Below are 19,388 nucleotides of genomic sequence, written 5' to 3' on the forward strand. Positions count from 1 at the left end.
ACGTTAAATGTTACTAGGAGCACTCCCAAATCATAATTTACAATGTATGAACATTGTTAATCCCAAATTATGATTTAAAAAGTTTATACATTGTAAATTATGATTCGGGAGTGCTCCTTGTTACATTTAACGTGTCCTGGTTTGTTTATTTCTACTGCACCTTGATTGTGAATATAGAGCCCAAAACGCGTCGTGACGTCATAATGATTATATGTTTACATTTTTCACCGACAAAGTAAACAAAATTTTATATAATTTTAAATTATACATTATAAACGTCAGGAGAAAATACAGTTATGTGACGCCACAAGTGTTTTGATCGTTTGAACTATTCATAGAAAACTTGTACTTTTACAAAATGGTCTTATTTTCCATAGTAAACCTTCTTTCCTTTCCTTCAAAAACTGTATCAAACTCCAATCTCAACAGACTGTTACAATAACATACGATAAATGTCATTAGAATATAAATATTTTTCTCTTATTCCGCGACGATGAGCTGGCAAAATACCCAAGTAGATGGAGGCCAATAAACTAAAGAAGGAGAAGAAGAATATACCTAAATATAATCATAAACATAACAATCTGGTTAAACTATGTGACGTCACAAGCCGTATGAACTATTTTAAATTACAGAAGATCTTAAATTTTTATATATGTCATTATGAGTTTTTGAAGCGTGAAATTTTGGAAATCTCATTTCTAAACAAAACTGAACGTTATTATGTAATAAACAAAATGTGCAAGTTCCCCATTGTTCGCATTTGTAATATTTAAGGGCATGGGAGCAAAATATTTTACGACTTTCCCTACCTTTACTGCCTTTACACGGCAAATTACGTGTAGTAAAATTCTCACTGGTATGGACATGTAAACACTACATGACAAATGTCATCATTAACTTTAAAGAGATGGCTTTTGAATGTTCTTGGATAACTGTTACTTGTATAATTACATCATTAATTTAGTTAATTAATATGATATTTTTTTCACTAACTATGTATTCAGTGGAAAAGTGATAAAGTTATTTTTTAATAATATATTGTTACTATGGAACGCTTACAATTGTGAACATCTTTAACAACAAAATAGTTGGTTTACAGAATATATCCTGCTGTATTCTCTGCTTGGATCTTCCATAAATAATAAACAATAAATAACTTTTTATTAAGTTCACTAAAATCAAGTCTTAAATCAAATATTTATTAAATACACTATCAATATTTAAAATTGTCACTGTCTTGTCACCATATTCTATTTGACTCAGTGCGTTGTATGACAAAGATAGCGAATGTTCGATTTGGAAACTATCACCACGGACTTGGTGTCCATTTTTTTAGACTTCTGAAGAAACTAATATATTGCATAAAAAAAATTAAACGCAGAATGAAAGACTAAGTTATCATCGAGGTCCGAAAGTCCCTTAAATAAAAAGTTTATTTTGAATGAGATACTTGAAACTAAATATTACACTATATTTTCTCTTAGTTTTTCACCCCTGTAACTTATTAAAATAAACATTACAGAAGTTTTCAGGGACTTTCGGCCCTCGGTAAGACCGTAATCTTTCATTCTGCGTTTAAATTTTTTAAAGTACCTATTAGTTTTCTCAGGATTCGAAAAAAATGAATCCCATTTAAATAGCATTGTAGCCGAAACTACGTACCCATGCTCTTAACGTATTAAGTGACAACAAAAAAGTAACATAAAAATTGATTCGTGAATAATATCAAATACACATATGCAATTATTTACCAGATGGCGTTACTCACTAATGTATTATTGTTTTAGGGAGTAGAAATTTTTCAAAACAATGGAGCGGGTGTGATAATGAGTGATCAAAGTTTAGTACTACAAAACGTGGCTCGGTCAACTGCGGGGAACTATACGTGTATGGCAACTAATACAGAAGGAAAAGGTGTCAGTAATCCAGTCAAATTAGTAGTCAGATGTAAGTACCAATTCTGTTTTTACTTTGTTTTATGTAAATTCCGGTTGGAACGTCTTATTCCCTTACGGTAGGGATTAATGGAAGAACTTCATAGAGTCATTACAACCATATTAAGCCTGGATCCCGCGTACCAAAAAAAGTTGAATAATACCAAGCTAAAAATTTGTTAATAGTTTAACGGTGTCTAGTCGGGCAAACTTTGATGTATGGGAACACTGGAACAGGGAAAGTTTTAATTGTGGAACAGGTTAAAAATTTGGAACTTCATATTACGAAAACGGTACATGTATTTTGTCGGACAGATCTTCCAGTTGATTTGTTACCATTTCATTAAACTCTCGTGCAAAAATCAGACTGGTATTTATAAACAAATTGGGTATTTTAATAATGGTAGGGGAGCAAAGTATGCTAAATTTGCAATCACTCGAGCGTTATGGGAACCTATTGGGTTGTGATTATTAGGTCCTAAAACCAAAAAAAATTTTCCATTTTAGTGGGATTTTTCCATTTTTTTAATTTAATGTTCCATTTCCAACAATCGTTTTTCCGATTAGAGCCCCATCTATCCATAATTCGAAAAAATGTCTCGAATAAAAGTTGCTTATTTTTACGTAAAAAATCCAAAGCTGCAATAAAAATTTGGGGGTTTCATTTAAGATTTTAAAGTAACCCCCACCCACGTCCGTGGGGTGTCGTGTTTGATACCATTCGATAGATTTTTCAAAAACATTTTGAAAGTGTTTCGATCTGATGTTCATTTTGCGAAGTATCGCGGGGTTTGTATTTAAAATTTAAAATATACCTTCCACCCATCTCCATGGGGTGTCATCTTTAGTACCGTTTGACAGATTTTTGAAAAATATTGAAGACCTATTTTTTAGTTTTTTGATCTGATATTCATTTCGCGAAATATTTGCTTTTTTTTGTGAAACATTTTGACTCACCCATTTCCTTACCCCCCGCTCAAATCATCAGATTTTTGAAATATACACTATTTTGCATGTACTTAACTTACCTTATCTTATTCTGATAATTTCGAGTATTTTTAAGGAGAGATTTTCTTTCGGGCCCCCCTTAACGAACTTCCTTGTCAACTAAAAGGGAAGTTCCCTAGGTTGGTTGTATACCATATAGTTAAAAAACTCTAACATGAAGTAAAAACCACTTCTATGTAATTAGTATATTTATTAAAATTTAAAAATCCCAATGGATTGGATACAATGTGTCCAATTCAGAACGTTTTCAGACCTATTGGTCCATCATCAGTGAATTTGAATACTTGCTAAATAGCCCCAGAACCAAACAATGGTTGAATTTATAATTCGATTTACATTATGTCAAATTAAGATTGCAAAGGCTAAAAGCCGATGTTGAAAGATATAACCTCCAGGAACATGGTGAAACCTACCAGGAAACTTACACAACCATCTTAGGCCAACGTTGATTACCAAGTCTTGGTAGTCAACGAGACTTGGTAGTCAAGGTTGGCCTAAGATGGTTGTGTAAGTTTCCTGGTAGGGTTTCACCATGTTCCCGGAGGTTATATCTTTCAACATCGGCTTTTAGCCTTTACAATATTAATTTGACATAATGTAAATCGAATTATAAATTCAACCATTGTTTGGTTCTGGGGCTATTTAGCAAGTATTCAAATTCGCTGATGATGGACCGATAGGTCTGAAAACGTTCTAAATTGAACACATTTTATCCAATCCATTGGAATTTTTAAATTTCAATAAATATACCAATTACATAGAAGTGATTTTTACTTCATGTTAGAGTTTTTTGAACTTCCTTGTGTTAAGAGCCAATATATGGTAGAGGTACATCTACAGGGTACCAGGTTTCTCCCCATATGATAATCTGACGCGCTCGAGTAAAAATACCCGCTTGGGTTCCCCTACCATCAGTCCAACACGAAGAACATGTCAAATGACAGGAATTGTATTGGTGATAAATAGCAGTCTGATTTTTGCATGAGAGTTTAATAAAACGGTAACAAATCAATTGGAAGTTCTGTCCGACAAAATACATGGGGCGTTTTTGTAATCTGACGTTCCAAATTTTTAAACTGTTCTACAATTAAAACTTTCCTTGTTCCAGTGTTGCCGTACATCAAAGTTGGTCCGACTAGACGTCGTTAAGCTATTAACAAATTTTCAGCTTGCTATTAATCAACTTTTTTTTGGTACGCGGGATCCAGGACTATATCCCTCATTATGGGGATATTTGATTTTCCTGCCATCTATGGCGTTCAGTGTGACTGTTTAGTGTATGATTAGATATACCAAAATCGTCAACATTGCTTATGAGAATGAGTTAAATTTCTCTCTGGTTGTATTGCCATTGTAAATTAACTTATGTCCCTAAAGTTTTCGAAAAAAATAAATATGTATTTGCTAGTTGTAAATTAAGTTTATTTTATTAACTAAATACAGGAAATTAAGTATACATACAGTCGGAGAAATGAAAGAATACCCATGCACGAACATATAAAACACGCTGTATTTTCCTGTCATATTCCTGTAATAATAATTATTACATGTACTTGCGCTGGCCAATTTTTTGTATGACACGGTGACAGGAAAATACAGCGTGTTTTATATGTTCGTTTATGGGTATTCTTTAATTTTTGCTACTGTATTTAAAGTTTATAATGTATTTTTATAGAACAGAAAGAGGTGCGTGATCTTCGATGGCACGTAAAGTTCTTGCATGTGCAATAAGCCTTTGGAGTGTTTCTAAATCGATCTCACAAAATTTTTACAAAATTCTTCGCCTTAGCTGATCTTCATTTTGGACTTCCCTGCCATTATCATACACCATTCGACTCAAAACATCCAAAAACTCTTCTATAGGCCTCGCTTGAGGCACATTTGGAGGGTTGTCGCGCTTGGGAACAAAATGTATATTTTGAGCAGTTAGCCAAACTGTCGTTCTCCTGGCGTAATGGCATGACATAAGTCAGGCCAAAATATGATTTCGTCATTGGAGTGATAAGTATTTATAAATTAAACAAGCTTTGTAAGACACCTATCAACATAAACATCAGCATTGAGAGCTTCACCGCTAGAGCTCCATTCCCGGGAGATTCCCGGGAAATCAGTAAAAAATGGAAATCCCGATTCCCGGGAATTCTTACAGATTTATTTATCTGTATTTGTTACTCAAAATTAATAAATGATTCTGGTACAATTATCTCTGTCTGCTTAATAATCATTTTCAATTATTCCACTTGAAATATTTATTTTTCAATTATATTTTAAACCTTTTTTGGCGTTAAATCAGAATGTATTGTCCTTTTCATGAGCATTTTTCAATGCGTAACAAATGATAGGAAAAAGGGTAAGTCCGTGATAATACACATTTATGACATTTATTCTAACATGACGTTTTAGTTAAATCTGACAGCTGTCACATTTTATTTTCAATTTGGAATAAAAACAAATCAAATGTGTTTCTTGCATTTTAAAATGGTATTTTCTTTGATTGGTATAGTCTTATAAATGATACAGATTATATTTGTAATATTATTATCTAATTAAAAAAATTATTTTTTTATTATGGCGCCCTCTATCAACAACTAGAATAACTAGAATAAATGTTGTAAATGTCTGTAATCGCGGACGTGCCTTTTTTTTCTGTCACATACAATTTAATGCGTTAGAAACAAATCGAAAAACTTTGACGCACTGAAATATGATCATGAGAAAAAGAATGCCATATCGGTTAGCATAAACACTATATTGTTTATGCAACGACTTGATTCATTTTGAATCATCTAGAATTATAACATAAATATAATTATTATAAAAGGTCAGAATTAAAACTAATGAATTTAGACATAGGGAATGTTATCTAAAAATTAAAGTACGGTAATGGTACTTCTCAATAGTGATATAAAATACAGGGTGTTCCATTTAAAATTACTGAAAAAATAATGTACTTGCGTTATGACTCACCCTGTATTTGATATAAAGAAAATTAGCAATGTCTATAATTTTTGAAAATTTTGACAATAAATAAAAAAATATGGCATTAATAAACCATTGCTGTTGTGCTCATTTTTATTTATACAGGGAGTTGAACTTGTTACTATTTTCATATAAAAATGGTATAACTTTGTAAATACCCTGTATAACATAACAAATCCTTTATATTTTTGTGATGGAAAAGTTAACAGGATTTCGAATATAAAATAAAATAGAGGGTGTTCCATTTAAAAAACATAAGTTTGGTCTGCCATTTTGTTATCAAACAGCCTGTAACAATCTAACTAATTTTATAATGCGAAGCTCAAAGTTGGCTACAATTTTTGTTATTACCTTTTTATTGCTATCTATTACTATAGCGGATCTATTGAGCTTTACCCCACTAATCAATCACCCTGTATGTAAATAATACCAAACATGAGCAAGTTGATAAAATCGTTTACCTTCGGCAGCAATTAAATTGTAACGCAGAAAATCACGCGAAATTTTATCTGGGATAGAGCAGGCCAGAGCCGCTTTTAGAAGGATGTCCAAGGTGTTATGTAACAAAGCCCTAAAATTGGCATTGAGGATCCGCCTACTTCGCTGCTACGTGTTCTAGGTCTTACTTTATGGCGTCGAGTCCTGGACTGTGAATAAGATCGATCTAAATCGCCTTGAGGGTGTCGAAATGTTGTGCTATAGAAGAATTTTAAAAGTTTCCTCGATGGAGAAGATTCGAAACTTCACAATACTAGAACGTCTCAGCAAGACTACTGAGCTTAAAACAGCATCAAGCGGAGAAATATGGAGTATTTCGGACATGTAATGAGGGGTCCCAAATATAGGCTACTGCAAAATATTATGCAATGAAAAATAGCAGGCAAACTCAGTCCAGGACGAAGAAGAACCTCATGGTTAAAAAACTTGCGAGATTAGTATGGTGTTGATACAAGCATGCTATTTAGGGTCTATCTATCTATTTAGCCTTCTTCGGTCCATCTTTGGACATAGGCCTCCCCAATCTTTTTCCATTCTTCTCTGTGTGTCGCTACAGTTATCCACCTAGAGCCAACGTGCTTCTTGAATCTGCCCATCTCATTTGTGGTCTTCCTCTGCTTCGTTTATATTCCCACGGTCTCCAATTTATGAGAATTTTGTTCCATCGGTCTTCTTTTTGTCTTATAGTGTATCCGGAAAATTTCCATTTCAACTTTGTAACTTCTTGTCTAGCATCCCGAACTTTGGTTTTCTCTCTTATCCGCTCGTTTCTGCTTTTTCCAATAGTCGTATGTGCAACATTTGCCTTTCCATTGCTTTTGTAAACGTCCACGTTTGGGAACCGTAAGTGAGAACAGGGAGTACGCATTGATTGTATACTTTGGTCTTAAGATGTTGTGGATATCTTTTGTTTTTAACGATGTAGCTTACTTTTTCAAATGACGCTCATGTCAGTCTAACTCGTCCTTTTGATCTCTGCTGTTTAGTTTTCCTTGTTAAGTTTTATAATTTGACCCAGATATAAATATAATCGTGAAATTGTTCCATTTCATCTTGTCCGATCCTCATTGTGATGTCCTCATCTGTATTTGCTATGATTTTAGTCTTGCTGTAATTCATATTAAGGTCTATTTTTCCGACTTCTATGTCCAGTTCTTTCATCATTTCAAACAATTCTTCATTTTTATCAATATAATATCATCGGCGTACCTTGGGTGGTTCAAGCGTTCTCCACAAATGTTTACACATTTTTCTTCCCATTCTAATTTTTTAAAGATATCTTCCAGATCCTGATTAAAAAGTTTCGGTGATATTGTGTATTAGGGTGTCAGTGAATAAAATTAGGATAGCTATGATGGTAACCAACGTTGTGAAAGGACATGTTACATGAAGAACAGTATGTATTTTTGTTACACCCTGTATATCTATAAATAATATGCAATAAATTATAAAACTAAGCTTAGTATACGAAGCATAAATCGCGAGATACTTAAATATGTAATTGAAACCCCTTTTTACCGAGAATATATTAAACGAAACTGGCATTTTGTAATATCCTTCGTCAAATATTTCCGTCGAACTGCGATTAAAGCTTCATTTATATTTCATTCAATATCACATTCTTTTATAAGCTGAGGTACGGTACAGGAATGCATAAAAGAGGCTAATTCTGTTTCGTTCTTTCTCACACGTTCAAAAATAAAACGCTAACTGAAAAATGAAACACTGGCATGGATATCGAAATCGCTTTGAGCTGTATTCATATCAGCAGAAAGGAAATCCTCGCATCACTTTGCATACTAAAACAGACGTGCATAGTAGATATAAAATGGGATTAAGGGATTAACCCCTTGGGTTCAAAGGGATCCAAATCTTAGTTTTTTACAATTCGGAAATCTTTATATACAACTTTGTATGTTGTTACTTCTTTATAAAGTTTTTCCTGTTATTTATTAACAACTTGTTTAAGAAAAATGGGAGGACCAGGTCATGAGAGATATCAAAATTCTGGAAGTGAGAAACTGGAGGGAACTATGCACATATCGAAATGAGTGGACGAAAATTGTAACGAAAGCCAAGTCATACACCAAACTTTGACAACATACAAGTGGAATGCGGAGTGACTCACCGCAATAAGCGAATCGAAGAGCTCTAAGTAAGGGCTTGTCCATATGTGGGCGGTTTGCCAACGTCGACTGCGCGGTTTACCTGTTTTACTTGATCTCACCGTAATGCCGCCTTTGAAGTTTTACCCTAATACCAAGGAAAACAGGGGAAAACAGGTAAACCGCACAGTCGACGTTGCCAAGCCGCCCTCATATGGACAAGCCCTGAGACCAGCAAACATTCCACCCAGAATGAAAAGCCCTGATGATGATGTTTAACCCTTAACTACCCGCGCATCAAATTATAACATAACTACACGCGTGGCGTACTTTATACTCCACAAGGAAATACACTTAAAAACAGCGGATTTGTTTATTTTTTTTTAAATACACCTAGTTGTTTGTTATAAACCTTTTTCAACATCAGCGAATACTTGGAGTTCTTTCTCAGTGATCCAATTGGAATTTATAACTGGAATCTGATTTCATGATAAATAAAATTACTAATAAAATTTTTTTCGAAATATGATTTTTTACATGAGAAAAAGTATTGTTTATAAAGAAAAATATATTTTGTGCCATAATGACTAAAAAACAATTGAAAGATGTACTTATATTATTATAATCGTGGCGTATATTTTCCACCACCGGAAACAACAAATAATAAACTGTAAATTACGATCTTCCCAGAACGCCGATTATAACGAAACTAAAACCAACTGTAAAGCACACTCCAGTGAGAGGTTAGATATACAGGGTGTCCAGAAACTCTACCGACAAACGAAGACAGGAGATTCCTCAGATAATTTTAAGACAATTTAATCCAATTCACCTAGTCCGAAAATGCTTCCTAAGGGAGCTAGAGCTCTTTGAAGATGGCGTCATGTAATTAGTTTTTCTTAAATACCTCCAGAACGCTTCTATTTAGAAAAACGAAAATTGGTATGCGTATTTACCTTCCAGAAATAAATCGATTCCATCGATTGCGAATTTCTAGTACTGGTCATAGGCGTCCGTTTTGGGTAGGGCAATGGTTATTTTATCGCCTAACTTTTTTGTATGTAATTTTTAATTATTTTTGACTCTGAATTATTAAATTGTGAGGTATTCTAGTACTTAAAGGTACTCTTACTTTAAGTCGATAGGATATAACGTTTTCTAGAAAAATCGATTTAAAAATTTTTCGTTGTTTGAATTTCAAAAAAAAGATTAAAAAAAACTATTTAGAAAGATGAAAACTGGTACATTTATTTATATTCCAGAAATTAATCGATTTCATTAATGGCGAATTTATAGAAAAGGTCATAGGCGTCCGTTTTGGGTAGGTCAACAGTTATTTTATAGCATAACTTTATTGTCTTTAATTTTGAAGTATTTTTGACACTAGATTATTCAATTATGAGATATTCCAGTACTAAAATTACTCTTGCTTTAAGTTGGTAAAATATATCGTTTTTTTTTTTTTTTCAATTTTTTTTTCAAATTCCCAAAACTAAAAACTTTCAAATCGATTTTTCTAAAAACGGTGTGTCCTACCGACTTAAAGTAAGAGTAGCTTTTAGTACTAAAATACCTCACAATTTAATAATCCAGTATCAAAAATGCTTAAAAGTAGAAGACAAAAAAGTTATGCTATAAAATAACCGTTGCCCTACCCAAAACGGACGCCTATGACCAATACTAGAAATTCGCGATAGATGGAATCGATTCATTTCTAGAAAGTAAATAAGTATACAAATTTTTGTTTTTCTAGATAGAAGGGTTCTGGAGGTATTTAAGAAAAACTAATTACATGGCGCCATCTTCAAAGAGCTCTAGCTCCCTTAGGAAGCATTTTCGGACTAGGTGAATTGGGTTAAATTGTCTTAAAATAATCTGAGGAATCTCCTGTCTTCGTTTGTCGGTAGAGTTTCTGGACACCCTGTATAAACAAGGTCAAAAATTAAATTTTCAAATATATTTGCAGTAGAATTATTATATCTGGCGTACACAATACGCCCGCGCGTGTAGTTAAATGTTAAGAAAAATGGGGCTTTAAAGAATATAAGGTCTTTGCCGTAGAAGACGAAAACTGAGTATTTGGGCATATATTGTGATACTGGGGCAAAAATACTCATTATTACAACTTGACGCAAAGCAAAATTGGACAAAACCAAATATAAGAAGATGAAGAATATCGTGGCTTAAGAAATTGAAGGAACGCTTTGAATGCAGTAGTGTAGAACTATTTAGAACAGCGGTCAACAGGGTCTGCATAGCCATGATGATTTCTAACCTTCGATAGAAGATGTAACTTGAAGAAGAAAAAGTTAGATGTAACATACAATTTGATCTGCACTTGCCAGTCGAAATGCAAAACATATAAATTTTATGAAAATAATTTTATTCATTTTAAGAGCATAGACATTTTTTAAAAGACTGTAAATAATACGTTGGTTGTGTATAATTTTATCTTAAAAAACTGTTAAAAAATCTTGCAACGAAAGCGTCGCCAAGTTGGCACCAAAAAATATATACTCTCCTAGAAAAAGAGTTTGAATGGAACAGATCGTCACGTTTATTTGTCCCTTGAAAATACAGTAGTAATTGTCACACCACATGCACATACTCAGTAGGTGCACAAAATCTCATGCTAAAACGTTACAGGGCAGTACCCTTCTATTAACGTCTATATCCTTTGCTAGCACCGCGGGCTTACCAGCGCTGTGTACACCCGCACTCCTATCTTACTTTCCACCTCCAGCGGTGCGGACTAGGAGATGAACCACCGGCAAACGAGGTACACTGTAACAGACGGGAGAGTTCCGTTCGAGTCTTGATCTGGTAACAACAACTCTGGTCCTAGGATATTGACTGAAGACCAACCGTTTTTGCTAAAATATTGATTTGGTAGCAGCTCCTAAACCGGGTTTTAAAGTGTTAATTTAAGGCCAAACCGTCCTAGCGCGGTGACTAACTATTGATTGGTCGCGTTTCCGTTCCTTACTGAACCGAGTACTGATCGATCTGTCCACTTCTAACTTAGAACAAGTACGGATTTTCTTTTTCCTTGCCTTGTGAGTATACTGACTGACGCAACGTATTTTCGTTTCAATTTTCATACATAACGGTAACCATATTTTTATTGTTCGCAAGTATCAACAGCGGATCATAGTATTGTCGAAACTTTCCCCATAATTAACATTTTATTTATATTGCACCTACAGAGATTTATTTTCTATTGTTATTTATTTATTCAGAATACATCTTTTTTAATTAAACTTCTGTTTTACTGCGACGGGTTACAGACCTACACGTTACAGATTGTTTATTAAGGGTATCCTCAAATTAATCCTCTTTTTCTTTTACTCCTTGGAGATCTTTTAATCTGTTTAATTCTGAAGCTGCCTCTTGTTAATATCCTTGGAGGTAGATTACCAACTATCCATCCATGTTTTAGGTGGTCTTCCGGGGGGTCTTGAACCGGGCCGGTTGTTTTCTAGGGCAATTTTTTCGGTTGTAACACATCCTCTTGCGCTGTCTTCCCCATATTACAATATCGTGAATTTTGCATTGCTCTCCACTGTTTGAATTTCTCACCTTGTCCCTTCTTGTTTTTTCCACTATTGTTCTTAGGGTTTTCATTTCGGCAACTCTTAGCATCTGTTTCGTTTTGTTGGTGTCTTCGCGCACGTCTGTTCCATATGTCATAATCGGTCGTATGCAAGTCTTGTATATTCTAATTTTATCATCTGTGCGCAGATACGGTTTTGACCAGACTATCTCCCGTAGACATCGTGACAATGCAGATGCTTTGTTGATCCGACTCCTCAGGTCCTTTACTGGGTCGTGGATACTTGATATATCCTATGCCCAGATATCTGAATTGCATCACCATCACCTGTTCTGTGGGCTTGTTCTCAACCACTAACTTACATCTGAGCGGATCTTTTGCTATTGGCTAACATTTACTTTTGTTCGTAGAAATTTAGTTGGCGGCTTATTTGAAAGAACTGAAATAGCTGTCTCTGAAGATCATCTTCTGATTCGGCAATAATTACTGTATCATCTGCGTAACACACCAAACCAATTCTTCTGTTGTCCTTTATATATTCGAGATTAAGAGATGTTACTTTGTTTATAATTTTGCTCATGAGAAGGTTAAACAAGAAAGGGCTTAAAATGTCGCCTTGTCTAGTTCCTCCCGGTGTTTGAATATTTTAGTTGAATTGGTCTCCTGCTCTAAGCTTGCTTGCGTTGTTGTTATTTAGGTTATGGAATACCTTTTTTATGCTGGTCGGTGTTTTATTTTCTACTAATATATTTAACATGTCTCGCAGACGAACCCTGTCAAACGTCTTGGTCAGATCAATGAATCAAATATACGCTGGCATGCGAACTCTATAGCTTTTTATTTTATTTGTTTAATTATAAATACTGCGTCTGTTATAGATCGCTCCTTTGTAAAAACCTTGTTATTCTTCAGCATTAGTGATTTGCCGTTTCAATTTGTAATACCCGTGAAAAGTTTCATCGTTGTATTTAAGAAGGTTATTCCTCTGTAGTTTTGTGGCAGTTTTTTGTCCTTTATTGTGATGCCGTTCCTTCGGTGTTTCTGTTTCGTTTAAGATTTTGTTAAATAGTTGCGACAGTATATTTGAAAATACAGGGCTCCATATTTTAAAATTTAGTTGGGTGTACCATCCGTTCCAGGTGATTTTCCGTTTTTAGTTTCTTGATATTTGCTTCTACCTCTTCGTCATTTATTGTAGCACTTATAACTGTTTCGTATTCGTTTACATTCAGCGTTTCTTCAGTATCATATACCTTTTTAGAATGTTGTTGTCATGTCCCTATAGGTAATCCTTTTGTCTGCACGAACTCGTTAACTGGTTTCTTCCTGTTCCGAAGCATTTTCCATACTTTCTTTTGGGCACCGTATAGAGCGTAGTCATGTCGCTAGTGAATTTAGCCCAAAGTTCTCTCTGATTGATTTTCCTCTTGCGTTTACTTCGTTTCTTACTTGGACATATTCTGCGAGATCTTCTTGCGATTGTGTGCTTTTATATCTCAGGTAGCATTTTTGCTATTTAATTCAGAGAGTTCTTCTACCTCTTGACAAAACCACGATTTGTTGTGGTTTGTCGCTGTCGTGTTAATTTTCCGCTTTCTAATCGCTTCTTCTGCTGGTTCGTTGATGCATTTCTTACTTTTATTTTAATCAAACTAATCATTAGGTAAAAATTATATTTTTGAAATTTTTTACTAAACTTTTCCGGACAGTTCATCCTCGAGCACTTCGATTATTAACCTTCATAGCTCTTAAATTTTCGATACATTGACCATTACCTTTGTATTAGTCATAAAAGCTTACCCTAAAAAAGGATATTTAGAATGTTGATTTATGGTACGACCTAAATCGTTACGCAATAAAACACCGCAGTAAAGCAGGAGTTCCTTCCCCCGAAAGAAATGTATCGTTACGGCTTTGGGAAACGAAAAACCTTTCGATGTATCTATTAGCCCCGAGAGGAAGCTTTGTTCTAGAGAAAGAAAGGAACGTACGTCGTCTTCCGCACCAATTTAAAATCCACCAGAATATTTTAATGCAAATACGTTTACAATCTGCTTATTTAAAAATCGAGTTGAAGTAAAAACGTTAAAAAATTTCTATAACTGTTTTCTTGTGGCATGTCAAAGTTCAATTTTATGTTAATATGGGATTAAGCCAAAATTGGATGTAATGAACATTGCATTCTCAACTCCGCGGCTGGCGTGAATACCTTGACAAGTCGAAAAATTGCATTTTTCTGATATTTATTACAACAATTACAACAGATTGTTTGTTATTTATGCGGTGAATAAGTGAATATCTTAAGAAATCACATTAATAACGTTTAAACTCATTGTGAATATACTGACAACTCTTTGAAAGCCGCGATATATTTAATACCTAAACATATCAAATTGATAAAACAAAATTTAAATTTGACCAGGGCCCTGATTCTAAATCAAATTTCGACACTAAACAAGTCGCTTTCAATATGGCGACGCCGAAATGCGACTGTGCGAGCCTTGTGGATTTTAGTTGAACTAACGAAATGACGTCACGAAATAGCGACTATCGAAATTAATAGCGACTCCAAAAAATTGGCTGATATTATAATTTCCATGTCGAAATTATTTGACACGGAGATGAATGAATGGCCAAAAGCGAGGTTAGGATTAGTTTAGATGTGTTTTGTTTATTTCTTGCAAGGAAAACTAAAGCAAAAGGTATTAATATGGCTGGGTTTAATTGAAATTTGCTTGTTTTGAGGAATTAGATAGAATAGTATTAAATTAGAAATATAATAATTGAGAATGTCCACAACATGAATCATCAACTCAATGAAAGATGTAAGGTAATAATCTGGGAAAATTAGTAAAAAACAAGGAAAATTAATTACCAGCTATTTTATTGCTGGACATGCTGAAATCAAATCTTAAGATTTCCTATATTAGTAATATAGCTGTGCAAAGTCCACAGAAAGTGTGCTATTTTGTTTATAAACAAATTAGCGCTCCGAAATATTTTTTTAATTATTGCTCTATAACTCCGAAAATTTTAACTTTAAACCAAAACACTCGCATAAAAATTGACAGTAATTTAATTCTGCACATTGATAATTTATTCCAATTTCCTTCGACGGAAATTTTCCTCGGAAAATTCGGGTTTTCCAAACAAAATCTTTAATTTTCAATTAAAATTTGAGAGAAGTAATTATTTATCAATAATTAAATAATTTGGTGACAGTGACATAAATCTTTTTTGTTATGAGTGTCTTGAAGATATGAAAATTTGTATGTACAAAGAGGACCGGAATTAAAAGGTATCTAACGGTTCAAAGATTAAAATCCTGTTGTTTATAACTCTGTCGCAAATGCCGGTCAAATTTGATCGGTTATACCTGGAATCACTCCTCGCAATTCAATTTTTTTTCTTCGAAAAGGGCACAGAAGTCGTGCTCTTTTCAACAGCGTTAATTTAATTTAATCTAATATTTTCTGAGGGGTTCTATTTGTTTATAATATTTTTCTTTATAACATTCCTGAGACCGCTCAAATGGTCCAATTTCAATCCTGTAAGGTACGTTGAATAGGTATAGTGCTTTTTTATACGAAAATCATAGTTATTCTGGTGTATCATAATCTTTCTGGTTATTATTTCGACCGAATTTTTTTAATTAACATTTTAATTATTGCTAAACTATTGGTTAGATTATCGCCGGTCTCCTGATGTACAGAGAGGGGCTAAATTATGGAATAAATTCATTTTCTCTAAAATGGACGATTTTAGAGAAAAATCCCGAAACAGGTCGATTTTTTTTTAATTAAATTTTTTTGGCATATATTTCAAACTAGTGACGTCATCCATCCCAGCGTGATGACGTAGTCGATTATTTTTTAAATGGGAATAGGGGTTCGTGTTGTAGCTCATTTACAAAGGCGTTCAATTCTCTATTCAGTATAGGGCTTTTCATTCAGTCATTTATTTCGAGCTTCTGTCATATTTCGTATAATCCGTAAATATTAATATTATACACAGATTATTCAACATATGACAGGAGCTCGAAACAAATGACAATCGATGAAAAGCCCTATTATAAACATTAATATCATTATTTATACAGGGAGGCCAAAAAATTTTTTGAATTAAATTAATTGACGCAAGAAGAACAATGCATGTAATTTATTTAACTCAAAATACATTCTATTGCTGTCAGAAAATAGAAAAAAATGTTTATTTTGCAAATTTTGCTTTTAGCTTAAATTAAATGTTCAAACTGCCAATAGGTAGGAGGGAGGCTGTTTGTGATTTAATTTAAGCGAAAAGAAATGTTTATTTGTGAAATAAACCTTTTTTCTATTTTCTGACAGCAGTACAATGTATTTTGAGTTAAATAAATTACATACATTCTCCTTTTTGCGCCAGTTAATTTAATTTAAAAATTATTTTTTGGCAACCCTGTATAAATACCTAATGATATTAATGTTTATATTACTGAATAGAGAATTGAACGCCCTTTCAAATGACCTACCACACGACCCCTATTCCCATTAACAAAATTATCGATTACGTCATTACGCTCAGATGGATGACGTCACGAGTATGAAATATATGCCAAAAAATTGTAATTTAAAAATAAAAATCGACCCCTTTCGGGATTTTGCTCCAAAATCGTCCGTTTTAAAGAAATGAATTTATTCCATAATTTGGCCCCTCTGTATAATCTACTATAATAAATCTTTCATGTCATCAATTATTTAATTATTGATAAATAATTAGGTACCACCCTAAAATTTTAATTGAAAATTGCAGATTTTTTGGGAAAACTCCGATTTTCTGAGTAAAATTTTTGTTGAAGGAAATCGGAAAAAAAATAACTTTGTGCAGAACTAAATTACGGTGAATTTTTATTTGAGTTTTTTTGGCTCAAAGAAAAAATCTTAGGAGTTACAGACCACTAATTGAAAAAAAAAGAAGATTTAGGAGTGCTAATTTGTTCATAAATAAAATAACACACTTTCTGCGGACTTGTCATACCCCATATTACTAATATATGCAATCTTAAGATTCGATTTTAGCAATAAAATAGCTGGTAAATAATGTTTCCCAAAAATGGCATTTTTTCGATAATTCTCCCAGCCTATCAACAAATTCCAATAAACCGGAGCGCCAACCCAAATTCTGAGCAGTCTCAACATGATAAGGTTAATATCCCCAGTTGTAACTAATATCGAAATGAATAAGAATCGCTATACTCTGCGGCTGTCATGGGGCGGTGTCGAAATGAAATTGCGACTGTCGAAATGAATTAGAATCAGGCCCCAGTAGAGTTGTTGACATAATCTTTACTTTAGGTTCCTTTACGTATTTTTACTCATTTTGTGATGTTACACTTGTTAGAATGCGACTATATCTAATGTGACACCTCGACTTATACATCAAGTATATTCAAATGGGAAATAAGCCACAATTTTACCTAAAAATGATTTTATTAACGTTTCGACGCCCAAGTCGGGTGTCGTTGTCAAAATACAAAATAATATTAAATAAACAAAAATGTTGTTGCTTAGTAAAAAATTCTTCTAATAATTTATTTAATCTGACTCATTTATATCGGCAATTCAGACACGTATTATACATTTTAAAGTAGACGACTTTAAAAATGATATTGCCAATATTGATGAGTTGCGTTCCTGGTTTGGTACCATTATATTATAGATTGATTTCATGTAATCGAATGAACTATCTTTTAGTAAAGTCGTCCCAGGAACGCAACTCATCAATATTGGCAATATCATTTTTAAAGTCGTCTACTTTAAAATGTATAATACGTGTCTGAATTGCCGATATAAATGAGTCAGATTAAATAAATTATTAGAAGAATTTTTTACTAAGCAACAACATTTTTGTTTATTTAATATTATGTTGTATTTTGACAACGACACCCGACTTGGGCGTCGAAACGTTAATAAAATCATTTTTAGGTAAAATTGTGGCTTATTTCCCATTTGAATATACTTGATTATAAAAATGCCACAAGAAAATAGCTTCAGAACAACATTAAGAAATCGACTTATACAGTTATTCCTGCTCCTCTTTTTGTAACAATAAATTGATAACTAGTTATGTGAAACTTGACGTCCCTTTTCTGACTATGTATTATGTATTTTGATATCTTGACTTGTCATTTTGGGTACAATATGATCTTAAGTTGATAAAATGAGATGCATGATTTGTACATTTCCCGCCTTCAATATTGGGATGCGTTGGTCACGTGATGTACATACAGTTAAACGGTTTTGTGTTTGCTGCTGTTCAGTTGTTCAGTTAATCACACGACATCTTAATGTTGATAACATCAGTTAACTCTGTTACGATGGCGAAGCGGGTACAATTTTTAAGAGAATTGCATAAAGATGCCAAAGAAGTTTGTGTACCAAGTAATGATGAGGCATTTATGGAAGTGGAAAATCTTATTCTTAGTGGAAACTGTATGTCGTATGTTATGGTTATAGCGTTGATTAAATATAGTCTTAAAGAAATAGAAATTTACGGTCCCGAAACGTTTCTACTGGTCACAAATGATCAGTTATTAGAATATCTCGGTTATAAGAATACTTTTGCTAGGCACGAAGACTATTGCATTAAGCGGGTCTGACTGTATAAAGAAACGTGCTTACAGCTGGTTTCTTTAAAACTGTAATCAAATTGTTTTTACGACTTAAAATTGTCTTTTAAAAAACCATCAAAAGACACGGGTCATACGTGTGATATGACAACGATGCGGATGAAGTTAGCTGAAAAAAATGGAGATTTAAAAATTCAATTAGCTGAGCATCATTTTCAGACTGAAAAGGCAAATTCTGCAAAACGCGCCAGTAAAGCAAGAGCTCAAGAAGATTCCTCGTTTCGGACTTGTGCGTTTAACCTCCAACAGTGTCTACCCACAAAACTTTTACAAACCTCAATTGCCTTTTACAAGAGGCAGCTTTGGACCTTTAATTTAACGGTTCAGGACTTGACAACGATTGAAACTATATGTTACATGTGGGATGAGACAATTGGAGCACTTGGTGCAAATCAAATCGCATGCTGTCTGTGGCAATTTTGTTTAAATTATCTTCCACCAGTTGTCAAAGAAATTACATTTTTTTCAGATACTTGCAGTGGGCAGAATAAAAATTACATCGTGGCAGTGATGTTTACATTTTTATTAGATAAGCACCCAACTTTAGAAATTATTCACCACAAATTTCTCCTTAGTGGTCATAATCACATGCAATGTGACTCTGATTACGCTCTTATTGAGAAAACTAAAAAAAAACAAAAATG

General features: G+C 33.6%; 1 protein-coding gene across 1 annotated transcript in view; it reads left to right on the forward strand.

Moving 5' to 3' along the window:
• LOC114326047 (cell adhesion molecule DSCAML1) overlaps window positions 1–19,388 on the forward strand; it is a 1,142,530-nt gene that overhangs the window by 720,979 nt on the left and 402,163 nt on the right. Inside the window, exon 8 of the mRNA XM_050655145.1 lies at window positions 1,791–1,950. Within this exon, the coding sequence (XP_050511102.1) occupies window positions 1,791–1,950 (160 nt within the window). The remainder of the gene's footprint in view (window positions 1–1,790; window positions 1,951–19,388) is intronic.

The sequence above is a fragment of the Diabrotica virgifera genome, chromosome 6, assembly GCF_917563875.1.
Source record: "Diabrotica virgifera virgifera chromosome 6, PGI_DIABVI_V3a".
NCBI lineage: Eukaryota > Metazoa > Arthropoda > Insecta > Coleoptera > Chrysomelidae > Diabrotica > Diabrotica virgifera.